This window comes from Macrobrachium rosenbergii, chromosome 54, assembly GCF_040412425.1.
Source record: "Macrobrachium rosenbergii isolate ZJJX-2024 chromosome 54, ASM4041242v1, whole genome shotgun sequence".
In the NCBI taxonomy this organism is placed as follows: Eukaryota; Metazoa; Arthropoda; class Malacostraca; order Decapoda; family Palaemonidae; genus Macrobrachium; species Macrobrachium rosenbergii.
In genome coordinates this window covers 32,525,153-32,551,437 of record NC_089794.1, presented here as the reverse complement: position 1 = coordinate 32,551,437, position 26,285 = coordinate 32,525,153, and the positions used below count along the sequence as shown (strand labels likewise).

Genomic DNA, 26,285 nt, shown 5'->3' with positions numbered 1-26,285 from the left:
TTATTAGTTTGATCGAGAACACAGAACAGATATCAGACAAAGGTAGGAATGGACTCCAGTTTCATTTTGAAATCATAACAAGTAAAAAATGCACCGAAGTTTCATCGGCGCAATCGAGTTTTCTGTACAGCTGCTACAGCGTATAATCAAGGACACCGAAAACAGATCTATCTTTCGGTGGTCTCGGTATATTGCTGTATGAGTCGCGGCCCATGAAACTTTAACCACGGCCCGCTGGTGGCCTATCCTATATCGTTGCCAGCAGTACGATTATGGCTAACTTTAACCTTAAATAAAATAAAAACTACTGAGGCTAGAGGGCTGCAATTTGCTATGTTTGACGATTGGAGGGGGGCAGAAAAAGTGCGGTCGTTCAGACAAAACCGGCACAATAGTTTTCTTTTACAGAAAACTGAATCTGCTCGCGAGAACTACTTACAGAGCTAAAACTCAGGGATGGATAAAGAACATTGTCCATTCTCACCCTCAAAATACTCGTTCCTCAGGCCATCAATGTGATGGGGTCAGTTGCTTCAATATCACTGAAGGACCCGTGGCCCACTAAACTAGGCCACCAATGCAGATGGACAATTTACGAGTACTGGTCACTAAAACTGACAGTGTTTTCCGTCCTGGGGTAATTCTAAATCGTCTTTTTTTTTTTTTTATCCTGTTGTAATAAAATAAACGTGTCACCTTGTTTTCTTTGTAAGAGGATTCACTTTTATGTGTTATAATTTACTTTCTTGGAAAAATATGTTTTCGAAAAAGGCCTGATATAGGGTTTGTTGAGGCATTGCAAAAGAAGCTATTAAAAACAAATGTTTATAAAACTGGAATCATATTCTAACTCTAGGAAAAGCCAATACAGATTTTCCTCAATTATAGGTAATTGATGGTTTCAAGGAGTCGTTTCAATGAACTTAATTTGCTTAAAATGGTCACTTTTGAAAGCAAAATTCAAAGAACGTGATTCATATCTGTCTTAAGTGTTTACCAAATTTCAGTTTCTGCAGAACGTAGGGTTCTCAGATCTGAACGCAATTTCATCAGGTACTGATGTTTTGATATTTTTTACAATTAATAACAAATTGATGGAGAACTTCCGTATATAAAAGTAAAGGAAATAAAAAGAGTAAAAAAGCTTTAATAAAATACTAATGGGGAAATGTCCTATAAAATAAAAGACAATAAAAAATAAAAGGATTTAATAAAAGAATGAATGAATAAATGAAGTGAAAAAAAAAAAAGTTTTAATAAAGAAATTAACAACAAAAAGGTTACTAACAGAGAGACGGTTCTCGGAGCACCGCTAGTAACTAGACAGATAATTATTTACTGATGAGATCACACTGTAAGAATGACAATGCCAGCAACATCAATGGTTTGCAACATCAGTGTTCTGCAACATTTCACTCGCCATCTTGTCCTGGCTTGCAGGTGTCGTGCATGGCTCTCTGATTTCCTTACGCACATAAAAACTGAATTCTCTTACAGAGAAATCACGATGATACGTTTATTTTATGAAAACAGGAAAAAAAAGACGATTTAGAATTACCCCAGGACGCCCTACGCTGTCAATTTTAGTGACCAGTACTCGTAAACTGTCCATCTGTATTGGTAGACTAGTTCAGTGGGCCACGGGTCCTTCAGTGATATTAAAACAACTGACCCCATCTCCTGGATGGCCTGAGGAACGAGTATTTTGAGGGTGAAAATGGACAATGTTCTTTATCCATCCTTGAAGTTTTGTTACGTAAATGCTTGATTTATATTCACGACTATAAAACCACCAATACTGTTTCAATCTTAATTCATTTCTGAGTCACTCCTTCAAGGTTTAGTGAACTGGATATCAAACAATCTTTGTCTTTAATATATATATATATATATATATATATATATATATATATATATATATATATACATATGTATATTTATATTTAGCAGATGCTCACTATCGCTCGCTTTTGCTGGTTCCTATATCCGTACCATACCCATACCCATACCTGTATCATACTCATACCCACACCCATATCTGTATCATACCCATACCCATACCCACTGGTATTTAAATTTTACTTCAAATGTTTGTTTGTAAGCAATTGCGGTAGTGTGAGACAAGCCTTTTTTGAAATAATTTATCTGTTAGTCATATATATAAATGCATATATATATATATATATATATATATATATATATACATACATACATGTATATATTGTATGTATATAAGTATATATATGACTAACAGACACATATGTATATGTAAATATGATAAATGGTTTCTTTGGATATCAACTGGGAATTATATTAATGGAGGTTTTCCCAGGTTGTACGTGGCTTTTTTATACAATGCTCTAAAAATTTTGAACGTGCATATACTAAAAATTTTTAAAATGATATTAACAAAATGGTAGATCATAGTTTTTATTGATTAGCTTTTTAATTTTAGCCAACCATCTATATATATATATATATATATATATATATATATATATATATATATATATATACTGTATATATATATATATATATATATATATATATATATATATATATATATATATATATATATATATATATATGTGTGTGTGTGTGTGTGTGTGTGTGTGTGTGTGTGTGTGTGTGTGTGTGTGTGTGTGTTCATATAAGATGGTTGACGACGTGTCAGGATTCTGGAGGCATTTTGATCTCCGAGGAAGCGGTTGCTTCTGTCTTCGGGGATTTTTGGGGGGGATTCCCTGGAGAGCTGGTTATGTCCAGTGATTGGAAATATTTTGAATTCTTGTTCTCCCCTCTCTAATTATATATATGTATATATATGAATATATGTATATATCTATATGTATGTGTATACACATATAAACATAGATAAAAATATGGAATTCCCAAGAATTCTCAAAGACAGAAGCGACTCCTTCCTCGGAGACCAAAATGCCTCCAGAATCCTGACACTCCGCTCGGTCGGTTTTGGAAACCACGGATACAGCAAAGAGACTCGATCTGTACCGAACTAAAGATGTTTCTAAGTTTGCTTACCTTTGTGCTCGAACAGTGCTTTGGCTCCGGGGCTAAATTCCCCCGCGAGAATATGTTTTATATTAGTCTTGTTGTGCTATTCACCGAAGTATTTATGCTTCGTGGATTTTGCATGGTTTTGGTTCAATTCTTTATCGATTTCATCGCTTTAGACGACGAGGCTGGAACTAAAAAGGACGAAGATTTGGATGATGACAATTCTGATTACGAAGATGATAGTTCAGTTTGTGAATACGATAGTTCTAATTGTGAAGACTATAGTTCGGATAATGAAGACGATAATTCAGATGACGAAGAAGGCGACGATTCAGATAGTCAAGGAACACCGCATCCAATCAGTCAAAAGACAGAGGACGACGCTAAGAAAAATGAAAACGTCATAAGACTTGAGCGAGAGAATGCAGAGAAGGATCGGATGATAGAAGTATTAAAAAGAAGGTAGAGGACTGACCGAAGGACGAATGCAAATGGAACAGAAGATAAGAGACCTGGAGCGGCTCAATCAAGAGAACGAAAGTCAGATCAGCTCAATGCCTGCCGAAATAGAAAAACTCGGAAAAGAAATGGCCCTCAAGGCCAAAGAGACAGAAGAGCTAATAAGGGAGAACGAGGATAAGAATTCTACATTGATTATTTTGGAAAGTACGGTCGTCGTTCTCGAGATGGAGAAGGAGACCCTGCATCAAGATCTGAAGAAAATGGAAAATGATAAAAACGCGACTCAAGTCCTACTAAACAAACTGAACGAGGACTTGGAGAGACTCGAGAAGACAATAGAAGAAAGCAAAACCACGTGGAAAGTCTGCAGAAGAAGAATGAGGACGAAACCTTAAGGATCAACGGTTTAGAAGACGAATTGCAAGTTCTTACCTATGAGAAACTGAGGGCTGACGAAAATTTGAAACAGCTCGAAGAATGTAAAACGGAAATAATAGAGAGAACGAAGGAACTAGAAAAACTGAAGGAACAGAACACGCAGAAAGACAGAGAGATCCTCCGACTGGAGAACGAGTGCTCTCTGAAACAAAAAGAAGTCATCGGTTTGCTAGAGGCAAATAAGAGTGTTGTTACAGAAAATGTAAATAGAAAGCTGAATGAAATGACGAGGAGGAGAGCTCAACTTGAATTCGAAATGGCCGAGACGAAGGAAGAATTGGAACTATGGAATTTGAAAAGCTGGAGGCAATCTTGGAACTCGAAAGACTCCAAGAAGAAACCTTAGCCAAGGATGCCAAGATCAGATCCTTGGAAAAGGAAGTCCTCGATAGAAAGCAGAACATGGTTAAAATGGTCCTGAAAAGAACCGCCTGTATCTGAAAGGAAAGTTGGAAAGAAAAACGCTCTGGATGAAACTCGATGTCTGAGGAAACCTCAGATTAACTGTAAAGACCTCTACCAACAACTGGACAGCATCGAGAAAGGAATTCGTCAAATCAGGGAGTTGGAACAGCATTCAACTGGCACCAAAAGACCCTCAAAAGCCCTGGCTACAACTCCAACGATTAAGAAGCCCCTAAATATACAGGATGTTCACCAGAAAATGAGGCTGGAATCAGCAGCCAGACTCCAAAGGCTGGAGCAAGAATCTGAAAAGGTCAGAACTCTCTACAAGATCAATTCTGTCACTTGAGGACTCTGCATTTTTAGGAAGACTGGTGGTTTGCTTGCAGAAGAAAGAAGACTGCGTTTGGCAATGGAAATCATTCCTCGATACACTGGTGGAAGCATCTCTGCGCGATGGAGAGACTACAGCAACTGGTGGGACTGGCGGCAAGTGCCTGAAGATTCGACTGTTGTGCACCACTCCTGCCACATGATACCCTCTGGAATGGGGTATCAATGCCCAATCACATATGCTTGGAAGGCAACCACTGGCGCGGCGTAAGAACCCGTAAGTTTCATGCCTACCTCATATGTGAGCTGGGCTATGCATTGCATACTGGATCCCATTAATGCATATACTACTGTGGCAACCTCTGGCGTGGCGTAAAACCCGTAAGTTCAATGCCTTTTATATATGCAAAATATGGGTTATGCAATGCATAATGGGTCAAATTCTTGCATATACTACAGTGGCAACCTCTGGCGTGGCGTAAAACCCGTAAGTTCAATGCCTTTTATATATGCAAAATATATAAAGATCCGACTGTTGTGCACCACTCCTGCCACATGATACCCTCTGGAATGGGGTATCAATGCCCAATCACATATGCTTGGAAGGCAACCACTGGCGCGGCGTAAGAACCCGTAAGTTTCATGCCTACCTCATATGTGAACTGGGCTATGCATTGCATACTGGATCCCATTAATGCATATACTACAGTGGCAACCTCTGGCGTGGCGTAAAAACCCGTAAGTTCAATGCCTTTTATATATGCAAAATATGGGTTATGCAATGCATAATGGGTCAAATTCTTGCATATACTACAGTGGCAACCTCTGGCGTGGCGTAAAAACCCGTAAGTTCAATGCCTTTTATATATGCAAAATATTTGATCCCAGCGTGGCAGGGGCGCCAAGACGTCGAAGGGCGCACCGCCAGGAGTAGCTGCATTTCAACGTCGTGCAATCTGGAGACTGGAAGCTTCCTGTCTGTAGCAGAGGAGTGACTGGACTGTGGATTTCATCAAGGAACCAGACGTTTCCAACAGTCAGCAGAGAACTGGCTGGATTTTCGGCTGTCAAGAAATCACCTGTTTTCTGTCAATTGCAGAGGAATGACCTGGAGGTTCTTCACTGACTGGCAGGCGTCACATGATGTAGGGTCATATGACTGAGGATACCATCTCTCTTGGCTAGCTGATGGAGCTGAGAATGGGGAAGGGTCCACCCTGGCAAAAATAAACCCCATTCAATGATGCTCTGTTGGCGAGGATGCCCCAGGGGTGAGATTGCTTGCAGTCGTTAAAGGCCCACATATATATATATATATATATATATATATATATATATATATATATATATATATATATATATATATATATATATATATATATATATATATATATACAGACGACGAAGTATGCCATCCCAAATCCCTCTCAGGTAAACATACCTGAAGCTGCTTCAAGACGGAATCTCCGCCACTGACATCGCAGGTAACCCAGCCATACTTGATGCTGGATATTAAACAATCTTTGTCTTTAATATATATGCGTATATACATATGTATATTTATACTAGCAGATGCTCGCTGTCGCTCGCATTTGTTGGTTCCTATATTCGTACCATACTCATACCCATACCCATATCTGTATCATACTCATACCCATACCCATATCTGTATCATACCCATACCCACTGGTATTTAAATTTTACTTCAAATGTTTGTTTGTAAGTAATTGCCGTAGTGTGAGACAAGCCTTTTTTTAAATAATTTATCTGTTAGTCATATATATAAATGCATATATATATTGTATGTATATAAGTATATATATGACTAACAGATATATATGTATATGTAAATATATATATATATATATATATATATATATATATATATATATATATATAATGTGTGTGTGTGTGTGTGTGTGTGTGTGTGTGTGTGTATGTGTGTGTGTTCATATAAGATGGTTGACGACGTGTCAGGATTCTGGAGGCATTTTGATCTCCGAGGAAGCGGTTGCTTCTGTCTTCGGGGATTTTGGGGATTCCTGGAGAGCTGGTTATGTCCAGTGATTGGAAATATTCTGAATTCTTGTTCTCCCCTCTCTAATTATATATATGTATATATATGAATATATGTATATATCTATATATGTATGTGTATACACATATAAACATAGATAAAAATATGGAATTCCCAAGAATTCTCAAAGACAGAAGCAACTCCTTCCTCGGAGACCAAAATGCCTCCAGAATCCTGACACTCCGCTCGGTCGGTTTTGGAAACCACGGATACAGCAAAGAGACTCGATCTGTACCGAACTAAAGATGTTTCTAAGTTTGCTTACCTTTGTGCTCGAACAGTGCTTTGGCTCCGGGGCTAAATTCCCCGCGAGAATATGTTTTATATTAGTCTTGTTGTGCTATTCACCGAAGTATTTATGCTTCGTGGATTTTGCATGGTTTTGGTTCAATTCTTTATCGATTTCATCGCTTTAGACGACGAGGCTGGAACTAAAAAGGACGAAGATTTGGAAGATGACAATTCTGATTACGAAGATGATAGTTCAGTTTGTGAATACGATAGTTCTAATTGTGAAGACTATAGTTCGGATAATGAAGACGATAATTCAGATGACGAAGAAGGCGACGATTCAGATAGTCAAGGAACACCGCATCCAATCAGTCAAAAGACAGAGGACGACGCTAAGAAAAATGAAAACGTCATAAGACTTGAGCGAGAGAATGCAGAGAAGGATCGGATGATAGAAGTATTAAAAAAGAAGGTAGAGGGACTGACCGAAGGACGAATGCAAATGGAACAGAAGATAAGAGACCTGGAGCGGCTCAATCAAGAGAACGAAAGTCAGATCAGCTCAATGCCTGCCGAAATAGAAAAACTCGGAAAAGAAATGGCCCTCAAGGCCAAAGAGACAGAAGAGCTAATAAGGAGAACGAGGATAAGAATTCTACATTGATTATTTTGGAAAGTACGGTCGTCGTTCTCGAGATGGAGAAGGAGACCCTGCATCAAGATCTGAAGAAAATGGAAAATGATAAAAACGCGACTCAAGTCCTACTAAACAAACTGAACGAGGACTTGAGAGACCCGAGAAGACAATAGAAGAAAGCAAAAGCACGTGGAAAGTCTGCAGAAGAAGAATGAGGACGAAACCTTAAGGATCAACGGTTTAGAAGACGAATTAAAAGTTCTTACCTTTGAGAAACTGAGGGCTGACGAAAATTTGAAACAGCTCGAAGAATGTAAAACGGAAATAATAGAGAGAACGAAGGAACTAGAAAAACTGAAGGAACAGAACACGCAGAAAGACAGAGAGATCCTCCGACTGGAGAACGAGTGCTCTCTGAAACAAAAGAAGTCATCGGTTTGCTAGAGGCAAATAAGAGTGTTGTTACAGAAAATGTAAATAGAAAGCTGAATGAAATGACGAGGAGGAGAGCTCAACTTGAATTCGAAATGGCCGAGACGAAGGAAGAATTGGAGACTATGGAATTTGAAAAGCTGGAGGCAATCTTGGAACTCGAAAGACTCCAAGAAGAAACCTTAGCCAAGGATGCCAAGATCAGATCCTTGGAAAAGGAAGTCCTCGATAGAAAGCAGAACATGGTTAAAATGGTCCAGAAAGAACCGCCTGTATCTGAAAGGAAAGTTGGAAAGAAAAACGCTCTGGATGAAACTCGATGTCTGAGGAAACCTCAGATTAACTGTAAAGACCTCTACCAACAACTGGACAGCATCGAGAAAGGAATTCGTCAAATCAGGGAGTTGGAACAGCATTCAACTGGCACCAAAAGACCCTCAAAAGCCCTGGCTACAACTCCAACGATTAAGAAGCCCCTAAATATACAGGATGTTCACCAGAAAATGAGGCTGGAATCAGCAGCCAGACTCCAAAGGCTGGAGCAAGAATCTGAAAAGGTCAGAACTCTCTACAAGATCAATTCTGTCACTTGAGGACTCTGCATTTTTAGGAAGACTGGTGGTTTGCTTGCAGAAGAAAGAAGACTGCGTTTGGTAAAGGAAATCATTCCTCGATACACTGGTGGAAGCATCTCTGCGCGATGGAGAGACTACAGCAACTGGTGGGACTGGCGGCAAGTGCCTGAAGATTCGACTGTTGTGCACCACTCCTGCCACATGATACCCTCTGGAATGGGGTATCAATGCCCAATCACATATGCTTGGAAGGCAACCACTGGCGCGGCGTAAGAACCCGTAAGTTTCATGCCTACCTCATATGTGAGCTGGGCTATGCATTGCATACTGGATCCCATTAATGCATATACTACTGTGGCAACCTCTGGCGTGGCGTAAAAACCCGTAAGTTCAATGCCTTTTATATATGCAAAATATGGGTTATGCAATGCATAATGGGTCAAATTCTTGCATATACTACAGTGGCAACCTCTGGCGTGGCGTAAAACCCGTAAGTTCAATGCCTTTTATATATGCAAAATATATAAAGATCCGACTGTTGTGCACCACTCCTGCCACATGATACCCTCTGGAATGGGGTATCAATGCCCAATCACATATGCTTGGAAGGCAACCACTGGCGCGGCGTAAGAACCCGTAAGTTTCATGCCTACCTCATATGTGAACTGGGCTATGCATTGCATACTGGATCCCATTAATGCATATACTACAGTGGCAACCTCTGGCGTGGCGTAAAAACCCGTAAGTTCAATGCCTTTTATATATGCAAAATATGGGTTATGCAATGCATAATGGGTCAAATTCTTGCATATACTACAGTGGCAACCTCTGGCGTGGCGTAAAACCCGTAAGTTCAATGCCTTTTATATATGCAAAATATTTGATCCCAGCGTGGCAGGGGCGCCAAGACGTCGAAGGGCGCACCGCCAGGAGTAGCTGCATTTCAACGTCGTGCAATCTGGAGACTGGAAGCTTCCTGTCTGTAGCAGAGGAGTGACTGGACTATGGATTTCATCAAGGAACCAGACGTTTCCAACAGTCAGCAGAGAACTGGCTGGATTTTGGGCTGTCAAGAAACCACCTGTTTTCTGTCAATTGCAGAGGAATGACCTGGAGGTTCTTCACTGACTGGCAGGCGTCACATGATGTAGGGTCATATGACTGAGGATACCATCTCTCTTGGCTAGCTGATGGAGCTGAGAATGGGGAAGGGTCCACCCTGGCAAAAATAAACCCCATTCAATGATGCTCTGTTGGCGAGGATGCCCCAGGGGGTGAGATTGCTTGCAGTCGTTAAAGGCCCATATATATATATATATATATATATATATATATATATATATATATATATATATATATATATATATATATATATATATATATGTATACATATATATATATATATATATATATATATATATATATATATATATATGTATGTTTTTATATTTATATATATATATATATATATATATATATATATATATATATATATATATATATATATATATATATATATATATAAATATATATACAGACGACGAAGTATGCCATCCCAAATCCCTCTCAGGTAACCATACCTGAAGCTGCTTCAAGACGGAATCTCCGCCACTGACATCGCAGGTAACCCAGCCATACTTGATGCTGGATATTAAACAATCTTTGTCTTTAATATATATGCGTATGTACATATGTATATTTATACTAGTAGATGCTCGCTGTCGCTCGCATTTGTTGGTTCCTATATTCGTACCATACTCATACCCATACCCATATCTGTATCATACTCATACCCATACCCATATCTGTATCATACCCATACCCATACCCACTGGTATTTAAATTTTACTTCAAATGTTTGTTTGTAAGTAATTGCCGTAGTGTGAGACAAGCCTTTTTTAAATAATTTATCTGTTAGTCATATATATAAATGCATATATATATTGTATGTATATAAGTATATATATGACTAACAGATATATAATAATATGTATATGTATATATATATATATATATATATATATATATATATATGTGTGTGTGTGTGTGTGTGTGTGTGTGTGTGTGTGTGTGTGTGTGTGTGTGTATGTGTGTGTGTTCATATAAGATGGTTGACGACGTGTCAGGATTCTGGAGGCATTTTGATCTCCGAGGAAGCGGTTGCTTCTGTCTTCGGGGATTTTTGGGGATTCCTGGAGAGCTGGTTATGTCCAGTGATTGGAAATATTCTGAATTCTTGTTCTCCCTCTCTAATTATATATATGTATATATATGAATATATGTATATATCTATATGTATGTGTATACACATATAAACATAGATAAAAATATGGAATTCCCAAGAATTCTCAAAGACAGAAGCAACTCCTTCCTCGGAGACCAAAATGCCTCCAGAATCCTGACACTCCGCTCGGTCGGTTTTGGAAACCACGGATACAGCAAAGAGACTCGATCTGTACCGAACTAAAGATGTTTCTAAGTTTGCTTACCTTTGTGCTCGAACAGTGCTTTGGCTCCGGGGCTAAATTCCCCGCGAGAATATGTTTTATATTAGTCTTGTTGTGCTATTCACCGAAGTATTTATGCTTCGTGGATTTTGCATGGTTTTGGTTCAATTCTTTATCGATTTCATCGCTTTAGACGACGAGGCTGGAACTAAAAGGACGAAGATTTGGATGATGACAATTCTGATTACGAAGATGATAGTTCAGTTTGTGAATACGATAGTTCTAATTGTGAAGACTATAGTTCGGATAATGAAGACGATAATTCAGATGACGAAGAAGGCGACGATTCAGATAGTCAAGGAACACCGCATCCAATCAGTCAAAAGACAGAGGACGACGCTAAGAAAAATGAAAACGTCATAAGACTTGAGCGAGAGAATGCAGAGAAGGATCGGATGATAGAAGTATTAAAAAAGAAGGTAGAGGGACTGACCGAAGGACGAATGCAAATGGAACAGAAGATAAGAGACCTGGAGCGGCTCAATCAAGAGAACGAAAGTCAGATCAGCTCAATGCCTGCCGAAATAGAAAAACTCGGAAAAGAAATGGCCCTCAAGGCCAAAGAGACAGAAGAGCTAATAAGGGAGAACGAGGATAAGAATTCTACATTGATTATTTTGGAAAGTACGGTCGTCGTTCTCGAGATGGAGAAGGAGACCCTGCATCAAGATCTGAAGAAAATGGAAAATGATAAAAACGCGACTCAAGTCCTACTAAACAAACTGAACGAGGACTTGGAGAGACTCCGAGAAGACAATAGAAGAAAGCAAAACCACGTGGAAAGTCTGCAGAAGAAGAATGAGGACGAAACCTTAAGGATCAACGGTTTAGAAGACGAATTGCAAGTTCTTACCTATGAGAAACTGAGGGCTGACGAAAATTTGAAACAGCTCGAAGAATGTAAAACGGAAATAATAGAGAGAACGAAGGAACTAGAAAAACTGAAGGAACAGAACACGCAGAAAGACAGAGAGATCCTCCGACTGGAGAACGAGTGCTCTCTGAAACAAAAAGAAGTCATCGGTTTGCTAGAGGCAAATAAGAGTGTTGTTACAGAAAATGTAAATAGAAAGCTGAATGAAATGACGAGGAGGAGAGCTCAACTTGAATTCGAAATGGCCGAGACGAAGGAAGAATTGGAGACTATGGAATTTGAAAAGCTGGAGGCACTCTTGGAACTCGAAAGACTCCAAGAAGAAACCTTAGCCAAGGATGCCAAGATCAGATCCTTGGAAAAGGAAGTCCTCGATAGAAAGCAGAACATGGTTAAAATGGTCCCGAAAGAACCGTCTGTATCTGAAAGGAAAGTTGGAAAGAAAAACGCTCTGGATGAAACTCGATGTCTGAGGAAACCTCAGATTAACTGTAAAGACCTCTACCAACAACTGGACAGCATCGAGAAAGGAATTCGTCAAATCAGGGAGTTGGAACAGCATTCAACTGGCACCAAAAGACCCTCAAAAGCCCTGGCTACAACTCCAACGATTAAGAAGCCCTAAATATACAGGATGTTCACCAGAAAATGAGGCTGGAATCAGCAGCCAGACTCCAAAGGCTGGAGCAAGAATCTGAAAAGGTCAGAACTCTCTACAAGATCAATTCTGTCACTTGAGGACTCTGCATTTTTAGGAAGACTGGTGGTTTGCTTGCAGAAGAAAGAAGACTGCGTTTGGCAATGGAAATCATTCCTCGATACACTGGTGGAAGCATCTCTGCGCGATGGAGAGACTACAGCAACTGGTGGGACTGGCGGCAAGTGCCTGAAGATTCGACTGTTGTGCACCACTCCTGCCACATGATACCCTCTGGAATGGGGTATCAATGCCCAATCACATATGCTTGGAAGGCAACCACTGGCGCGGCGTAAGAACCCGTAAGTTTCATGCCTACCTCATATGTGAGCTGGGCTATGCATTGCATACTGGATCCCATTAATGCATATACTACTGTGGCAACCTCTGGCGTGGCGTAAAAACCCGTAAGTTCAATGCCTTTTATATATGCAAAATATGGGTTATGCAATGCATAATGGGTCAAATTCTTGCATATACTACAGTGGCAACCTCTGGCGTGGCGTAAAAACCCGTAAGTTCAATGCCTTTTATATATGCAAAATATATAAAGATCCGACTGTTGTGCACCACTCCTGCCACATGATACCCTCTGGAATGGGGTATCAATGCCCAATCACATATGCTTGGAAGGCAACCACTGGCGCGGCGTAAGAACCCGTAAGTTTCATGCCTACCTCATATGTTAGCTGGGCTATGCATTGCATACTGATCCCATTAATGCATATACTACTGTGGCAACCTCTGGCGTGGCGTACAAAAACCCGTAAGTTCAATGCCTTTATATATGCAAAATATGGGTTATGCAATGCATAATGGGTCAAATTCTTGCATATACTACAGTGGCAACCTCTGGCGTGGCGTAAAACCCGTAAGTTCAATGCCTTTTATATATGCAAAATATTTGATCCCAGCGTGGCAGAGGCGCCAAGACGTCGAAGGGCGCACCGCCAGGAGTAGCTGCATTTTAACGTCGTGCAATCTGGAGACTGGAAGCTTCCTGTCTGTAGCAGAGGAGTGACTGGACTGTGGATTTCATCAAGGAACCAGACGTTTCCAACAGTCAGCAGAGAATTGGCTGGATTTTGGGCTGTCAAGAAATCACCTGTTTTCTGTCAATTGCAGAGGAATGACCTGGAGGTTCTTCACTGACTGGCAGGCGTCACATGATGTAGGGTCATATGACTGAGGATACCATCTCTCTTGGCTAGCTGATGGAGCTGAGAATGGGGAAGGGTCCACCCCTGGCAAAAATAAACCCCCATTCAATGATGCTCTGTTGGCGAGGATGCCCCAGGGTGAGATTGCTTGCAGTCGTTAAAGGCCATATATATATATATATATATATATATATATATATATATATATATATATATATATATATATATATATATATATATATATACATATATATATATATATATATATATATATATATACATATATATATATATATATATATATATATATATATATATATATATATTTTTTTTTTTTTCTTCGTTTTTAACGTGCATTTTCCCATTATTATATGGGGTAAGCACGATATATATATATATATATATATATATATATATATATATATATATATATATATATATATATATATATAAATATATATGCAGACGACAAGTATGCCATCCCAAATCCCTCTCAGGTAACCATACCTGAAGCTGCTTCAAGATGGAATCTCCGCGACTGACATCGCAGGTAACCCAGCCATACCTGATGCTGGATATTAAACAATCTTTGTCTTTAATATATATGTGTATATACATATGTATATTTATACTAGCAGATGCTCGCTATCGCTCGCATTTGTTGGTTCCTATATCCGTACCATACTCATACCCATACCCATATCTGTATCATACTCATACCCATACCCATATCTGTATCATACCCATACCCATACACACTGGTATTTAAATTTTACTTCAAATGTTTGTTTGTAAGTAATTGCGGTAGTGTGAGACAAGGCTTTTTTAAAATAATTTATTTGTTAGTCATATATATTAATGCATATATATATACATATATATATTGTATGTATATAAGTATATATATGACTAACACACATATGTATATATATATATATATATATATATATATATATATATATATTCAAATAATAATAATAATAATAATAATAATAATAATAATAATAATAATAAGTTACAGGAAACACCATCCAATGTCTCAAAACTCTTGGGTACTGATTTGAAAATCCATAGTCACTTATCAAGAAATATTACCTGTAGGTCCCTTCAATGGAGAGACATTTTCGAAAAAGTGCAAACGCTACTACGGACATTTTATGAAACATAATAATAATAATAATAATAATAATAATAATAATAATAATAATAATAATAATAATAATAAGTGTTCCATGATGACCTTAGAGCAGTCGTACTGTACTGCACTGTATGGCAGTGTTCTGAAATCTCTCTCTCTCTCTCTCTCTCTCTCTCTCTCTCACACACACACACACACACTCTCGCCTGATTGGATTAATACTTTAGAGTTACCTCCTGACCAAACTAGGAAATGAGTCCAAGCGGAGCTGTGAAACGCTATTTCTCTCTTCTGGGCTGGGGTGAGTCAAAGATTAACCGCATCATCTGCTTATTGGGCTGAAGTTTGTGTGTGTGTGTGTATGTATGTGTGACTGATGTATGTATAACAACGTTATGCGTGGTATTTCCAAGGTATAGTTAATTAGATATTGGACGATATTTGTGGCTTAATATTTGTGCATGTAAGAAAAGTCATGCATGTATAAGTGACAAAAATCACACACACGCATATGTACATTTATATATGTGTACATACATACATAAACACATATATATAGCCTACATATATATTTTATAATATATATATATATATATATATATATATATATATATATATATATATATATATATATATATATATATATATATATATATATATATATATATATATATATATATATATATATTAAGTCTACTCAAAAATTTGTATATTCTCTTACCTTAGATCTTTATAAAAAAATACAAACTCACATTCACATATGCATTATATGGAGATACGTCTATACAAAAAAAAAAAAAAAAAAAAAAAAAAAAACGAAACACAAGCCACATTTATTAATCTTGACATATCAGTCATAAACAGCCACTTTCGTTAATAAGCCGTTCAATAAACGCTATCAATTTCCTTTTGTCACTGTCCGCATGACGCACCAAAGCAATACCCTGCCAATTATCATACTCCATCTACCCTACAGTAGTAGAATCTTGCTCGCAGAATTGCTGGTCTAGTAAATAAAAGCGATAATATCTAGGTAGTGAACACCACAAAACTGTCACACAGTTTCATAAATCCTTGGGGGAAACATCCCGGGGGGGAAAACATGATTATGAGAAATTCCTTACGACAATCCAAAACATCATTAAGAATCCTGAAGCGAGAGATTGTGGTAACACTGCAGTACTTGCTCGACGGGACGCAAATTCCTGAGATGTAGGCTAGGATTGCACCAGCCCCGGTTTTTATTTTGCCATGCCCCTTAGGTTACGTTAGGTTAAGTTGAGTTAGGTTACGTTAGGAGTTCTACAAGAATTTGGGTGTGGGAAACATAACGAGATTATTTTCAAGGAAATTCTATGGTTAGTTTTTAAGATATGACGTCCCGCTTTTTTTTCAGGGAAAGGTCCCGATACTCGGTTACATCTCTGGGAACATGCGACCCGGGGGGTGAACATAATTATGACAAATTCCTCACGACAATCCAAAACATCATTAAGATTCCTGAAGCGAGAGATTGTAGCAACATTGCAGTACGGCTTGGCGAGTCAAGATACCCCATCACACTTCTTATTTTTTATTTTTTTATTAAATCGTCAAAGAAATCGTCTCGGTGAACGACTTGGAGATTCGCTCTAAAGATCGTCTCACTGTGATAACGTATCGAACACCTCTCATTAAGGAGTCGGATCTTGTCACTAGACGAATCTTCTCGAATATGTCGCCCTTGATAATGAAGTCTCGAGTCTCGAGACGCTACTTTTATCTGATTCTTTTTTTTATCTTATTTTCCGTGCTCTTCTTGTTGTCTATTACTTGTGCTTTGGTTGTTTTATTTTATAATTTGTTGATATATATAAATATATATATTATATATGTTAATTTATATACACATATATATAGTTTATATATATACTTATATATATATATGTATATGCATATGTATATATACATATATATACTTATATATATGATGTATATGCATATATATATATATACACATACATACATAAATACACACATATATTTTAAGGGACAGTTTGGAAGAGCTAAACCATTTTTTATATGTCACAAGTCATTCTTTTCCACGTATGACAATCATGTCGTGTAACAGTAATGAACTTTGCCTCATATATTTAAAAACTAAGACAAAAACAAGTGTGCCCCCTTCAACGAGAATAAACAAAAGAGAGAGAGAGAGAGAGAGAGAGAGAGAGAGAGAGAGAGAGAGAGAGAGAGAGAGAGAGAGAGAGAGAAACAATCTTTCTCGAGCTCAGCACCTGCCCAAGCAACGTCAAAACAAAATATTCTAAGCAAATTGACGAGAGTCAAAGAGAACGGAGGAAGCGAGAGGGGTGACTGAAAGAAAACATAACCCAATGAGGCTGCTGACGTCATCACAGGACCACGGCGGAAGAACAATGCTCCAGACCTCTCGATGGAAGTATAACCTCCTTTTCCAACACGTGACAAAAGTTGTTGCTCTTTGACGTTGTTCGTTAGTCCAGTTGAGGTGTATGCGCCTGCCTCTCTCTCTCTCTCTCTCTCTCTCTCTCTCTCTCTCTCTCTCTCTCTCTCTCTCTCTCTCTCTCTCTCTCTAGGGTGTCCAAAGGTTAATAGAATTTATGACCGAGTTTTTTAATATTTGGAGTTCAACTCTTTGATGTTCTTCGTTACGCAGTCAAGGTATATGTGTCAATACATTCTCTCTCTCTCTCTCTCTCTCTCTCTCTCTCTCTCTCTCTCTCTCTCTCTAAGATGTCTTAAGGTTAAAAGGATTTACTTCTGGGTTGTTTAAAATTAGGATTTTGACTGTTACCAAACCAGACGATAATAATAATAATAATAATAATAATAATAATAAGAAGAAGAAGAAGAAGAAGGACAATCACATGTAAGAAACACCAGACCTACTTTTATATAATAATAATAATAATAATAATAATAATAATAATAATAATAATAATAATAATAATAATAATAATAATAAATAAAAATTAAAAATTATTAATCAAAAGATGCAGACACACACACATATACATGGATAAAAAACAGTGAAAAAAGGTCAAAACAAAAAAGAGGAGCAAAGAATATTAGGCTTATAAAGAAGTACTGCAGCCTCTCATAAACAAATGGCGATCATTGATTACCCACACTTCATTTATTGGCACGAGTCATCACTTGTATAATAACAGTTTAAAGCTGAATAATGTCAGCTTAATGAGACATCTGAATGATATATGGACGAAATATTACAAGAAGGGAAGTTTATTTAAGGCAAAAGGGAAAGTAAGTGGATGGAAGTGTGGCAAGAATTAAAGCTTTTGTATAAAGTAATAAGTGAAGAAGTTTGTGAATGAAAGCTTCACAAGAAATACAGTTTGTCATAAAACATCAGAATAAAATATTCGAAGGAAAACTTATTAACACAACAGATAAAGTGAACGGGTGGGATCAAAGTTTGTGCAACAACACACCACTGAAAAACAGTGTCTGGATGAAAGCTTCACAAGAAACACATTTGACATAAAACGTCAGAGTAATGTATGGCTAAAGTTTATTAGCATCTGAAAGGACTTTCTGAATGCACGAGAGCGTCCAGCATAATCGTATAATTTAGCAGTCTTTTCACTCCTGTTTGTATGAAACATGTTGTAAATATGTTTTAATGTATCGCATAAATTTCGCAAACATGTTTTACTTATTGCATACACATGGCAAACATGTTTTACTGTATCATATACGTATCACAAACATGTTTTACTACGTTGCACTCATATCGCCAACATGTTTCACTTATCGCATACGTATTGCAATTTGCATTGCATACATATCACAAAAATGGTTTATTGCATTGCACACATATTGCAAACATGTTATACTTATTGCACACACATTGCAAACATGTTTTACTATATTGCATACATATCGGCAACATGTTTCACTTATCGCATACATATCGCGAACATGTTTTACTTACTGCATACATATCACAAACATGGTTTACTGTAACACACACATATTGCCAACGTGTTTCACTTATCGCATAAATATCGCAAACATATTTTACCAACTTTTACATATCACAAAAATGGTTTGCTGTATAGCACGCATATTGCCAACATGTTTTAGATATTGCATACATACCGCAAACATGTTTTACAGTATCGCATACATATCACCAACATGTTTCACTCATCGCATACATATCGCAAACACGTTTTACCGTATTGCATATGTATCACAAACATGGTTTACTGTATCGCATACATTATGCAAACATGTTTTACTTACACATACTGCATACATATCACAAACATGGTTTACTGAATCGCACACATATCGCAAACGTTTTACTGTATTGCATTCATATCGCAGACATGGTTTACTTATCTTATACATATTGCAAACATGTTTTACGTGTCGCATACATATCACAAACGAGTTGAAAACAAATCAAGTAGATTTGCAGAGAGCAAATCTTTGGCAAATGTTGGATGGTCGTATTAAGCAGTGGTTAGAACTACCAGTAAGTCGATGACTTCTTTTCAACATGTTAGTGATATGTTGTTGACGTGTGTTTAAGACATGCATTACTGCAGTGTGGACGCACCCTTAAAACCAGATAATAAGCTTAAATCAGTACAAATGACGTTAATTATTATAACCTAGGATATATAATTCGTTTTACTTTCGTACTTAATCTAGGATGTTTTAAACGTCCCCAAACATCATTTTTATCTGTTTAAGCTTCGTCAATCTGTTTTTTTCGGGGGTAGGGGAGGGTCATACGATTAGAAGGGAAAGTAATTGGTTGTCCCTATACTTCTGGCCACCAAAATCTCCACCAAGGAGTTCAAGAAGTTTTTCCTGCAAGTTTTAAAATCTAAGATTCATAGCTACGTGCTGATATATATATATATATATATATATATATATATATATATATATATATATATATATATATATATATATATATATATATATGTATATATATATATATATATATATATATATATATATATATATATATATATATATATATATATATATATATATATATATATATATATATATATATAGACTGGCCCTCTACATAACACTCCACTGTGAATAAGGGGAGCGAGAAAGATTAAATTTGGAGACACGCAAGGGAAGGGGGAAGGGGGAAGGAGGGTGAACAAAGTGAGGAGGGGGAAGAGAGAGAGAAAGAGGGGGGAGGGAGAGAGGGAGAGGGACACTCCCATTCTTTCTCCGGGTCGTGCCAAGGCTGTGTTGTATATATATTTACCCGCAAGTAGAAAAAGGGGAGTTTTAGACGAGGAGATAAGCACCCCAGAGAGAGAGAGAGAGAGAGAGAGAGAGAGAGAGAGAGAGAGAGAGAGAGAGAGAGAGAGAGAGAGAGTTTTCATTAACCGAGAGGTCTGCTTGAACAGGATGCAAAAGTAGGAACGGTCTGTACTTTACCTCGGAATTAACAATTTTCCGAACCATCATTTCAGGATGCTACATACATAATGCATGCGGAGAGAGAGAGAGAGAGAGAGAGAGAGAGAGAGAGAGAGAGAGAGAGAGAGAGAGAGAGAGAGAGAGAGAGAGGATTCATTCTTCATTTTTTATACATCACAATCAGGAATACCAACGAAGAGAGAGAGAGAGAGAGAGAGAGAGAGAGAGAGAGAGAGAGAGAGAGAGAGAGAATTCATTCTTTTAGTTTTTGTATATCACAATCAGAATACCAACGAAGAGAGAGAGAGAGAGAGAGAGAGAGAGAGAGAGAGAGAGAGAGAGAGAGAGAGAGAGAGATCATTCTCTTATTTTTTATAGCAATCAGGAATACAAACGGAGAGAGAGAGAGAGAGAGAGAGAGAGAGAGAGAGAGAGAGAGAGAGAGAGAGAGAGAGAGAGAGGGCATTTCAGTAATTCCACGATTAAAAGGACGGAAAGTGGATGGAAAGTCACTGTGATGAGAGTATTTATAGAAGGATATTTCCTGAAGAATCTATCAAATAAGTATTTTAGCTCTTAATACACATAAAATTCGGTTTCAGCGACCGAAAATAGAAACAACGATACGTGTACAAAACAAGTAAACAAAAGCGTAAATGTACACACACACACACAAACAAACAAACAAACACATACATATATATATATATATATATATATATATATATATATATATATATATATATATTTTACATGTATATATATATGATTATATGTGTATATATATATATATATATATATATATATATATATATATATATATATATATATATATATATATATATACAGATAGTGCTACACAATAAATATATAAATACCGTTATCACAACCAGTTTATAACCTGCCTTTAAAAATATTATTAAGCAAATGAGCAAATAAAAATGTATTTCCACAAAAAATAAACAAATAATAATTACAAATTTGCGCAAACTGCTCCACTTTCCCGAAATTTAATCTAGGCTACTCACATGTCAAAATTACATATAATTCATTTATCTATTCATATACTGCATGCTACGGACAACAGCCTTTACCTGTTTTCTTGCTTTCTTAGAGTCTAGGATAGGAAAGGGTATTTGGTTGCCTCTGCCGCCGGCCTCTGTCGATTAACTCGTTAAAAACTCGTCGATACAATACCAGAATGCTTTTATCTCGCATCCCAGGGTATAGATAATTCAAAATGGTTTATTTTAGAGGACTTTAAAATGAATTAAAAGGTAATCATACTTTCAGATGGCGGTCTTTTATGCATATTATGTACGAAATCCTGATGTTTCATTTCTTTCTTATCATTATAAGTTAATGAAAGGTTTTGAAGTGACACCGAAATAGCTATTAAAATGCAATTGCAGCTCGGATTATTATTATACAGATAATTGAAAATGAAATGTTATTTGGTTGAGGTAAAGGAAACTCAATCGTTTGGTAATCGTAACAAGAAATTCTAATTATTATTATTATTATTATTATTATTATTATTATTATTATTATTATAGAAAAAAACACAGTAGCATGAGTTTTGAAATATTGAAACAAATCCAAAGTTATATAACAGTGAAATATTAAAAAATAAAGCTATGAAGATATAAAGCTTTACGACTTTATTTCTAAATAATATATATTTACAGTTATATAACCGTGGGTTTATTTCTCCATTATTATTATTATTATTATTATTATTATTATTATTATTATTATTATTATTATAATTGACGAGAGTAGCCATATCACCAAAAATGACGCCAATATAACAGAGGGTCGAGACGGTAAGTCCACATCCTATGGACGTTATGTACCCTCCCGATGGTCGGACCAAGGAACCTTTATTCGGAACACTTATTTAGGGACAGTGGTAATAAAGAATGAGGCCGGGCTGGACGAAAGCTAGTATTGATGATGTGTGCGCATTGCAAAAAACTACAATTTTTACAAATAATATTTGTATATATATACGTATGTAATTTAGGGATATGTGTGTGTATGTATATATATGTATATATGTATATATATATATATATATATATATATATATATATATATATATATATATATATATATATATATATATATATATATATATATATATATATATATATATATATCTGCCCTCCTTTGGCCAGGTTTGATTTTGGGAGCCACGCGCGTCTAGGTTCCCTTAACTAAAGTCACCATAAAATCCCTCTAAAATCCATCCCTTTGCCCAGAGATAATACACACAAATATGGAGAAGAAGAAGAAGAAGAAGAAGAAGAAGAAGAAGAAGAAGAAGAAGAAGAAGAAGAAGAAGAAGAAGAGGAGGAGGCGGCGTGAAATGTGATGGAGCCTTGGAGCGAAAACTTTGATCATTAAGGTAGTGAAACTTTGGGGGAGAATTCGGTCCTTAAGGTGATTTACGGCCGGAATTTGCATCCGTAAATCGACCTTATGTGCAGCTGATATTGGGAGATTTGTGACGGTGTTAACGGCCGGTTAAAATGCTACGGGACGGGCGCGGGGTTAATTGGAAATGTGGGGAAGGGGTGGGAGGAGGCAGATGCTACCGTAGATTATTAAGTACTGGGTATTAAATGGGTAAAAGATGATTGATTGATTTGTTTGTGTTTTTGTTTGTTCGTTGTTTAGTTTTGCGTGTTCCCAGTTGGCATATTTCTGTTTTGTTTTTCCCATCTATTTGGTTGGATTAATGGTAAGTTCTGTATGTAATAAAACGCTTGGTATACATACATACATACATATATATATATCTATATATTCTGTATATATATATATATATATATATATATATATATATATATATATATATATATATATACATATACATATACATATACATATATAATATTACATCAAACCTGGCCGACACGAGAGAGCAGATCTTTATAATCAATACTCGTATTCTTCATTATATTTTTTGTGTACTATTTCTAAGCAAAAGGAGGATATTTTTGCAAGACAAAAGATCTCTATCTTAAAGTCACAGTAAGTTGAATAAGTTAAACGATCCTGGAAACACAGAGGAAGAAAGAGATTCCTACGCTCTGGAAATGAGTGGCGTGAAGGAGTGACCAAACCAGTTGACCCTCGAGATCGCCAAACCTAAGAAGCATCGGTGAGATCGTGAGGCCTGACGTGTGCAACGAGGCCGAAAAAGTAGGAAAGGCAAGCAACAAAGGAGGTGATGCGAGCAACGTCCAAAGTAATACGTGTAGATTCAAACTAAATTTGATCACAATTTTCGAGAAAATTCCTGGTCGTATTTTTGTGATATTATGATGATAACTACAACAGACTAATAATAACAACAACAACAACAATAATAATAATAATAATAATAATAATAATAATGACAACTACAATATAAGTTTTCTAACGATAACAATATATAACATAGCAACAACAGAAATAACAACTACAGTAATAATAATAATAATAATAATAATAATAATAATAATAATAACAACAATAATAATAATAACTACACCAAAACCATCAACAACGACAGATTATTACCAGTAACAACAACAGCAAACACCAATAATAACAAACACTAATGGCAAAGGGGCTTTCATCAATACACGCAATCAAGAAGCAGCGAAATTTAATTTCCCTACCTCTTCACTCTCCTTGTATAATCCCGCACGTAGGATGAATAAGAGATAGTGGATAAGAGATAATGGACAAGAGATAATGGACACATCAATAATTCTCTCTCTCTCTCTCTCTCTCTCTCTCTCTCTCTCTCTCTCTCTCTCTCTCTCTCTCTCTCTCTCTCTCTCCTTAACACAATGAGACTTGTTATCGCGATTTTCAAAGCAGTTGGCTCAGTGTACATCACTGAGGGAACTTCCAAATTTACGAAAGCTTGTAAACGAGTTATAGAGTAAAATGGTCATTTGTAAACAAGTTATAGAGTAGAATGGTCATTTTTAAACAAGTTATATTACGAAAGCTTGTAAACAAATTATAGAGTAAAACGGTCATTTGTAAACAAGTTATAGAGTAGAATGGTCATCTGTAAACAAGTTGTATTACGAAAGCTTGTAAACAAGTTGTATTACGAAAGCTTGTAAACAAGTTATAGAGTAAAATGGCCATTTGTAAACAAGATATAGAGTAGAATGGTCATTTGTAAACAAGTTATATTACGAAAGCTTGTAAACAAGTTATAGAGTAAAACGGTCATTTGTAAACAAGTTACAGAGTACAATGGTCATCTGTAAACAAGTTGTATTACGAAAGCTTGTAAACAAGTTACAGAGTAAAATGGTCATAAATGGTCAAGTGTAAACAAGTTACAGAGTACAATGGTCATTTGTAAACAAGTTACAGAGTAGAATGGTCATTTCTAAACAAGTTATAGAATAAAATGGTCATTGCAAACAAGTTATAGAGTAAAATGGTCATTTGACGTTGAAATTTTGAGAAGTTGGAGCTGATACAGATGACTCTGTGAATTTTTGGAATTTTGGAATTTGGGAATAAAATTAGTGGGTCAAGGTCGTCGCTCACGGAATATATTCGATGTTGAAATATTAAAGCAGGCCTGTAACCCTGAATTGTAAGACAAGGTCAAAACAAGGTAAAAAAAAAAGTTATTTAGTGTCAAAATGGTATGATTATGAAGTAAAAACACATCTATATTTGAATAATTTGAGACTTAGAAGTAAATTATGAATGTGACCTTGAGTAGAAGGTCAGTGTCACACTAGGCAGTTGCTGAACATATCAGAATCTGCCACAAAAATGGAAAATTTGGGTTTTGAACAGCGGGTCAAGGGCATTCATTTTAAGGTTAAATGGCAGCAAGGCCAGTCAGGGGTAAAGATGGGTATTTTGGGTTTTGAATAACAGGTCAAGGTAACTTACGTCATGGTCAAATCGAAGCGAGGTCACTCAGGGGTAAAAATAGGTTTTGGGTTTTGAATAACAATTCGAGGTCACTCACGTCATGGTCAAATTAACGCAAGGTTTGTCAGAGGTAAAAATCGGTACTTGGGTCTTGAGTAACAGGTCAAAGTCACTCATTTTCAGGTCAAATTGCAGCAAGGTCAAGCAAGGGTCTAATCCCCATCGAAAGACAAAATTGGGATGAAATAATATAAGAGTAATACATAATATACGACAGTATAATATAATGTAATATATAATATAATAAAATATATATATAATATAATATAATATAATATATACTTTATAATATAATATACACTCTATAATACAATTTAATATAAGAATAAAAAGAATCACCATCGCATGTAATATGGCCCAGATTAATGATACTCCACCATTACCGAGAACACAACAGATATTCAACGATCAAAGACGATTATGCTCTGATCTGCTTTAACGAAAGCGGGGACTTCAAATCCTTCCCTACTTTATTTATTCTCATACAAGTTTCAGAAGGAGGGCTCAGCTCTCTCATCATTTGCAGGTGACGTGTTATTGGTCTTTGCAGTTACTGAAGACTGTACGACTGTAACTTTGGAGGTCTGGACATTGCAATGGAATTCGTCCACACAGGAAATGAATATACTGGTATATCTTCTTTTCAATGATATGTATTCTTGCAGTGAATACATGTATATGCATGTATGTATGTGTTTATATATGTATGTGTATATATACAAATGTATGTATATTTACTGTTAGAATATATATTATTGAAGAGTATTGTAAGAATATATATATATATATATATATATATATATATATATATATATATATATATATATATATATATATATATATACATAATATGATTTATATATATATATATATATATATATATATATA

General features: G+C 36.4%; 2 protein-coding genes across 2 annotated transcripts; both read left to right on the top strand.

Moving 5' to 3' along the window:
• Positions 1-3,509: 3,509 nt before the first annotated feature.
• On the top strand, positions 3,510-7,628 carry LOC136834635 (flagellar attachment zone protein 1-like). Its single transcript, XM_067097216.1, has 4 exons — positions 3,510-3,835; positions 4,453-4,636; positions 5,116-5,143; positions 7,150-7,628. Exons 1-4 carry the CDS (start codon positions 3,510-3,512, stop codon positions 7,626-7,628), a joined length of 1,017 nt encoding a protein of 338 aa, XP_066953317.1.
• Positions 7,629-8,733: 1,105 nt separating this feature from the next.
• LOC136834634 (flagellar attachment zone protein 1-like) lies at positions 8,734-12,614 on the top strand. Its single transcript, XM_067097215.1, has 2 exons — positions 8,734-8,766; positions 11,271-12,614. The coding sequence occupies exons 1-2, from the start codon at positions 8,734-8,736 to the stop codon at positions 12,612-12,614; spliced, it is 1,377 nt and encodes a 458-aa protein (XP_066953316.1).
• Positions 12,615-26,285: the final 13,671 nt, after the last annotated feature.

What these genes read in the sequence shown, in the direction of transcription:
- LOC136834635 (XM_067097216.1), top strand. Translation starts at nt 3,510, where the DNA reads ATGGAACAGAAGATAAGAGACCTGGAGCGGCTCAATCAAGAGAACGAA. An exon ending in ATAGAAGAAAGCAAAACCAC is followed by an intron (nt 3,836 to 4,452) that starts GTGGAAAGTCTG and finishes ACAACTGGACAG; the next exon opens with CATCGAGAAAGGAATTCGTC. An exon ending in TGGAGCAAGAATCTGAAAAG is followed by an intron (nt 4,637 to 5,115) that starts GTCAGAACTCTC and finishes CATATACTACAG; the next exon opens with TGGCAACCTCTGGCGTGGCG.
- LOC136834634 (XM_067097215.1), top strand. Translation starts at nt 8,734, where the DNA reads ATGGAGAGACTACAGCAACTGGTGGGACTGGCG. An exon ending in AGCAACTGGTGGGACTGGCG is followed by an intron (nt 8,767 to 11,270) that starts GCAAGTGCCTGA and finishes TGGAACTAAAAG; the next exon opens with GACGAAGATTTGGATGATGA.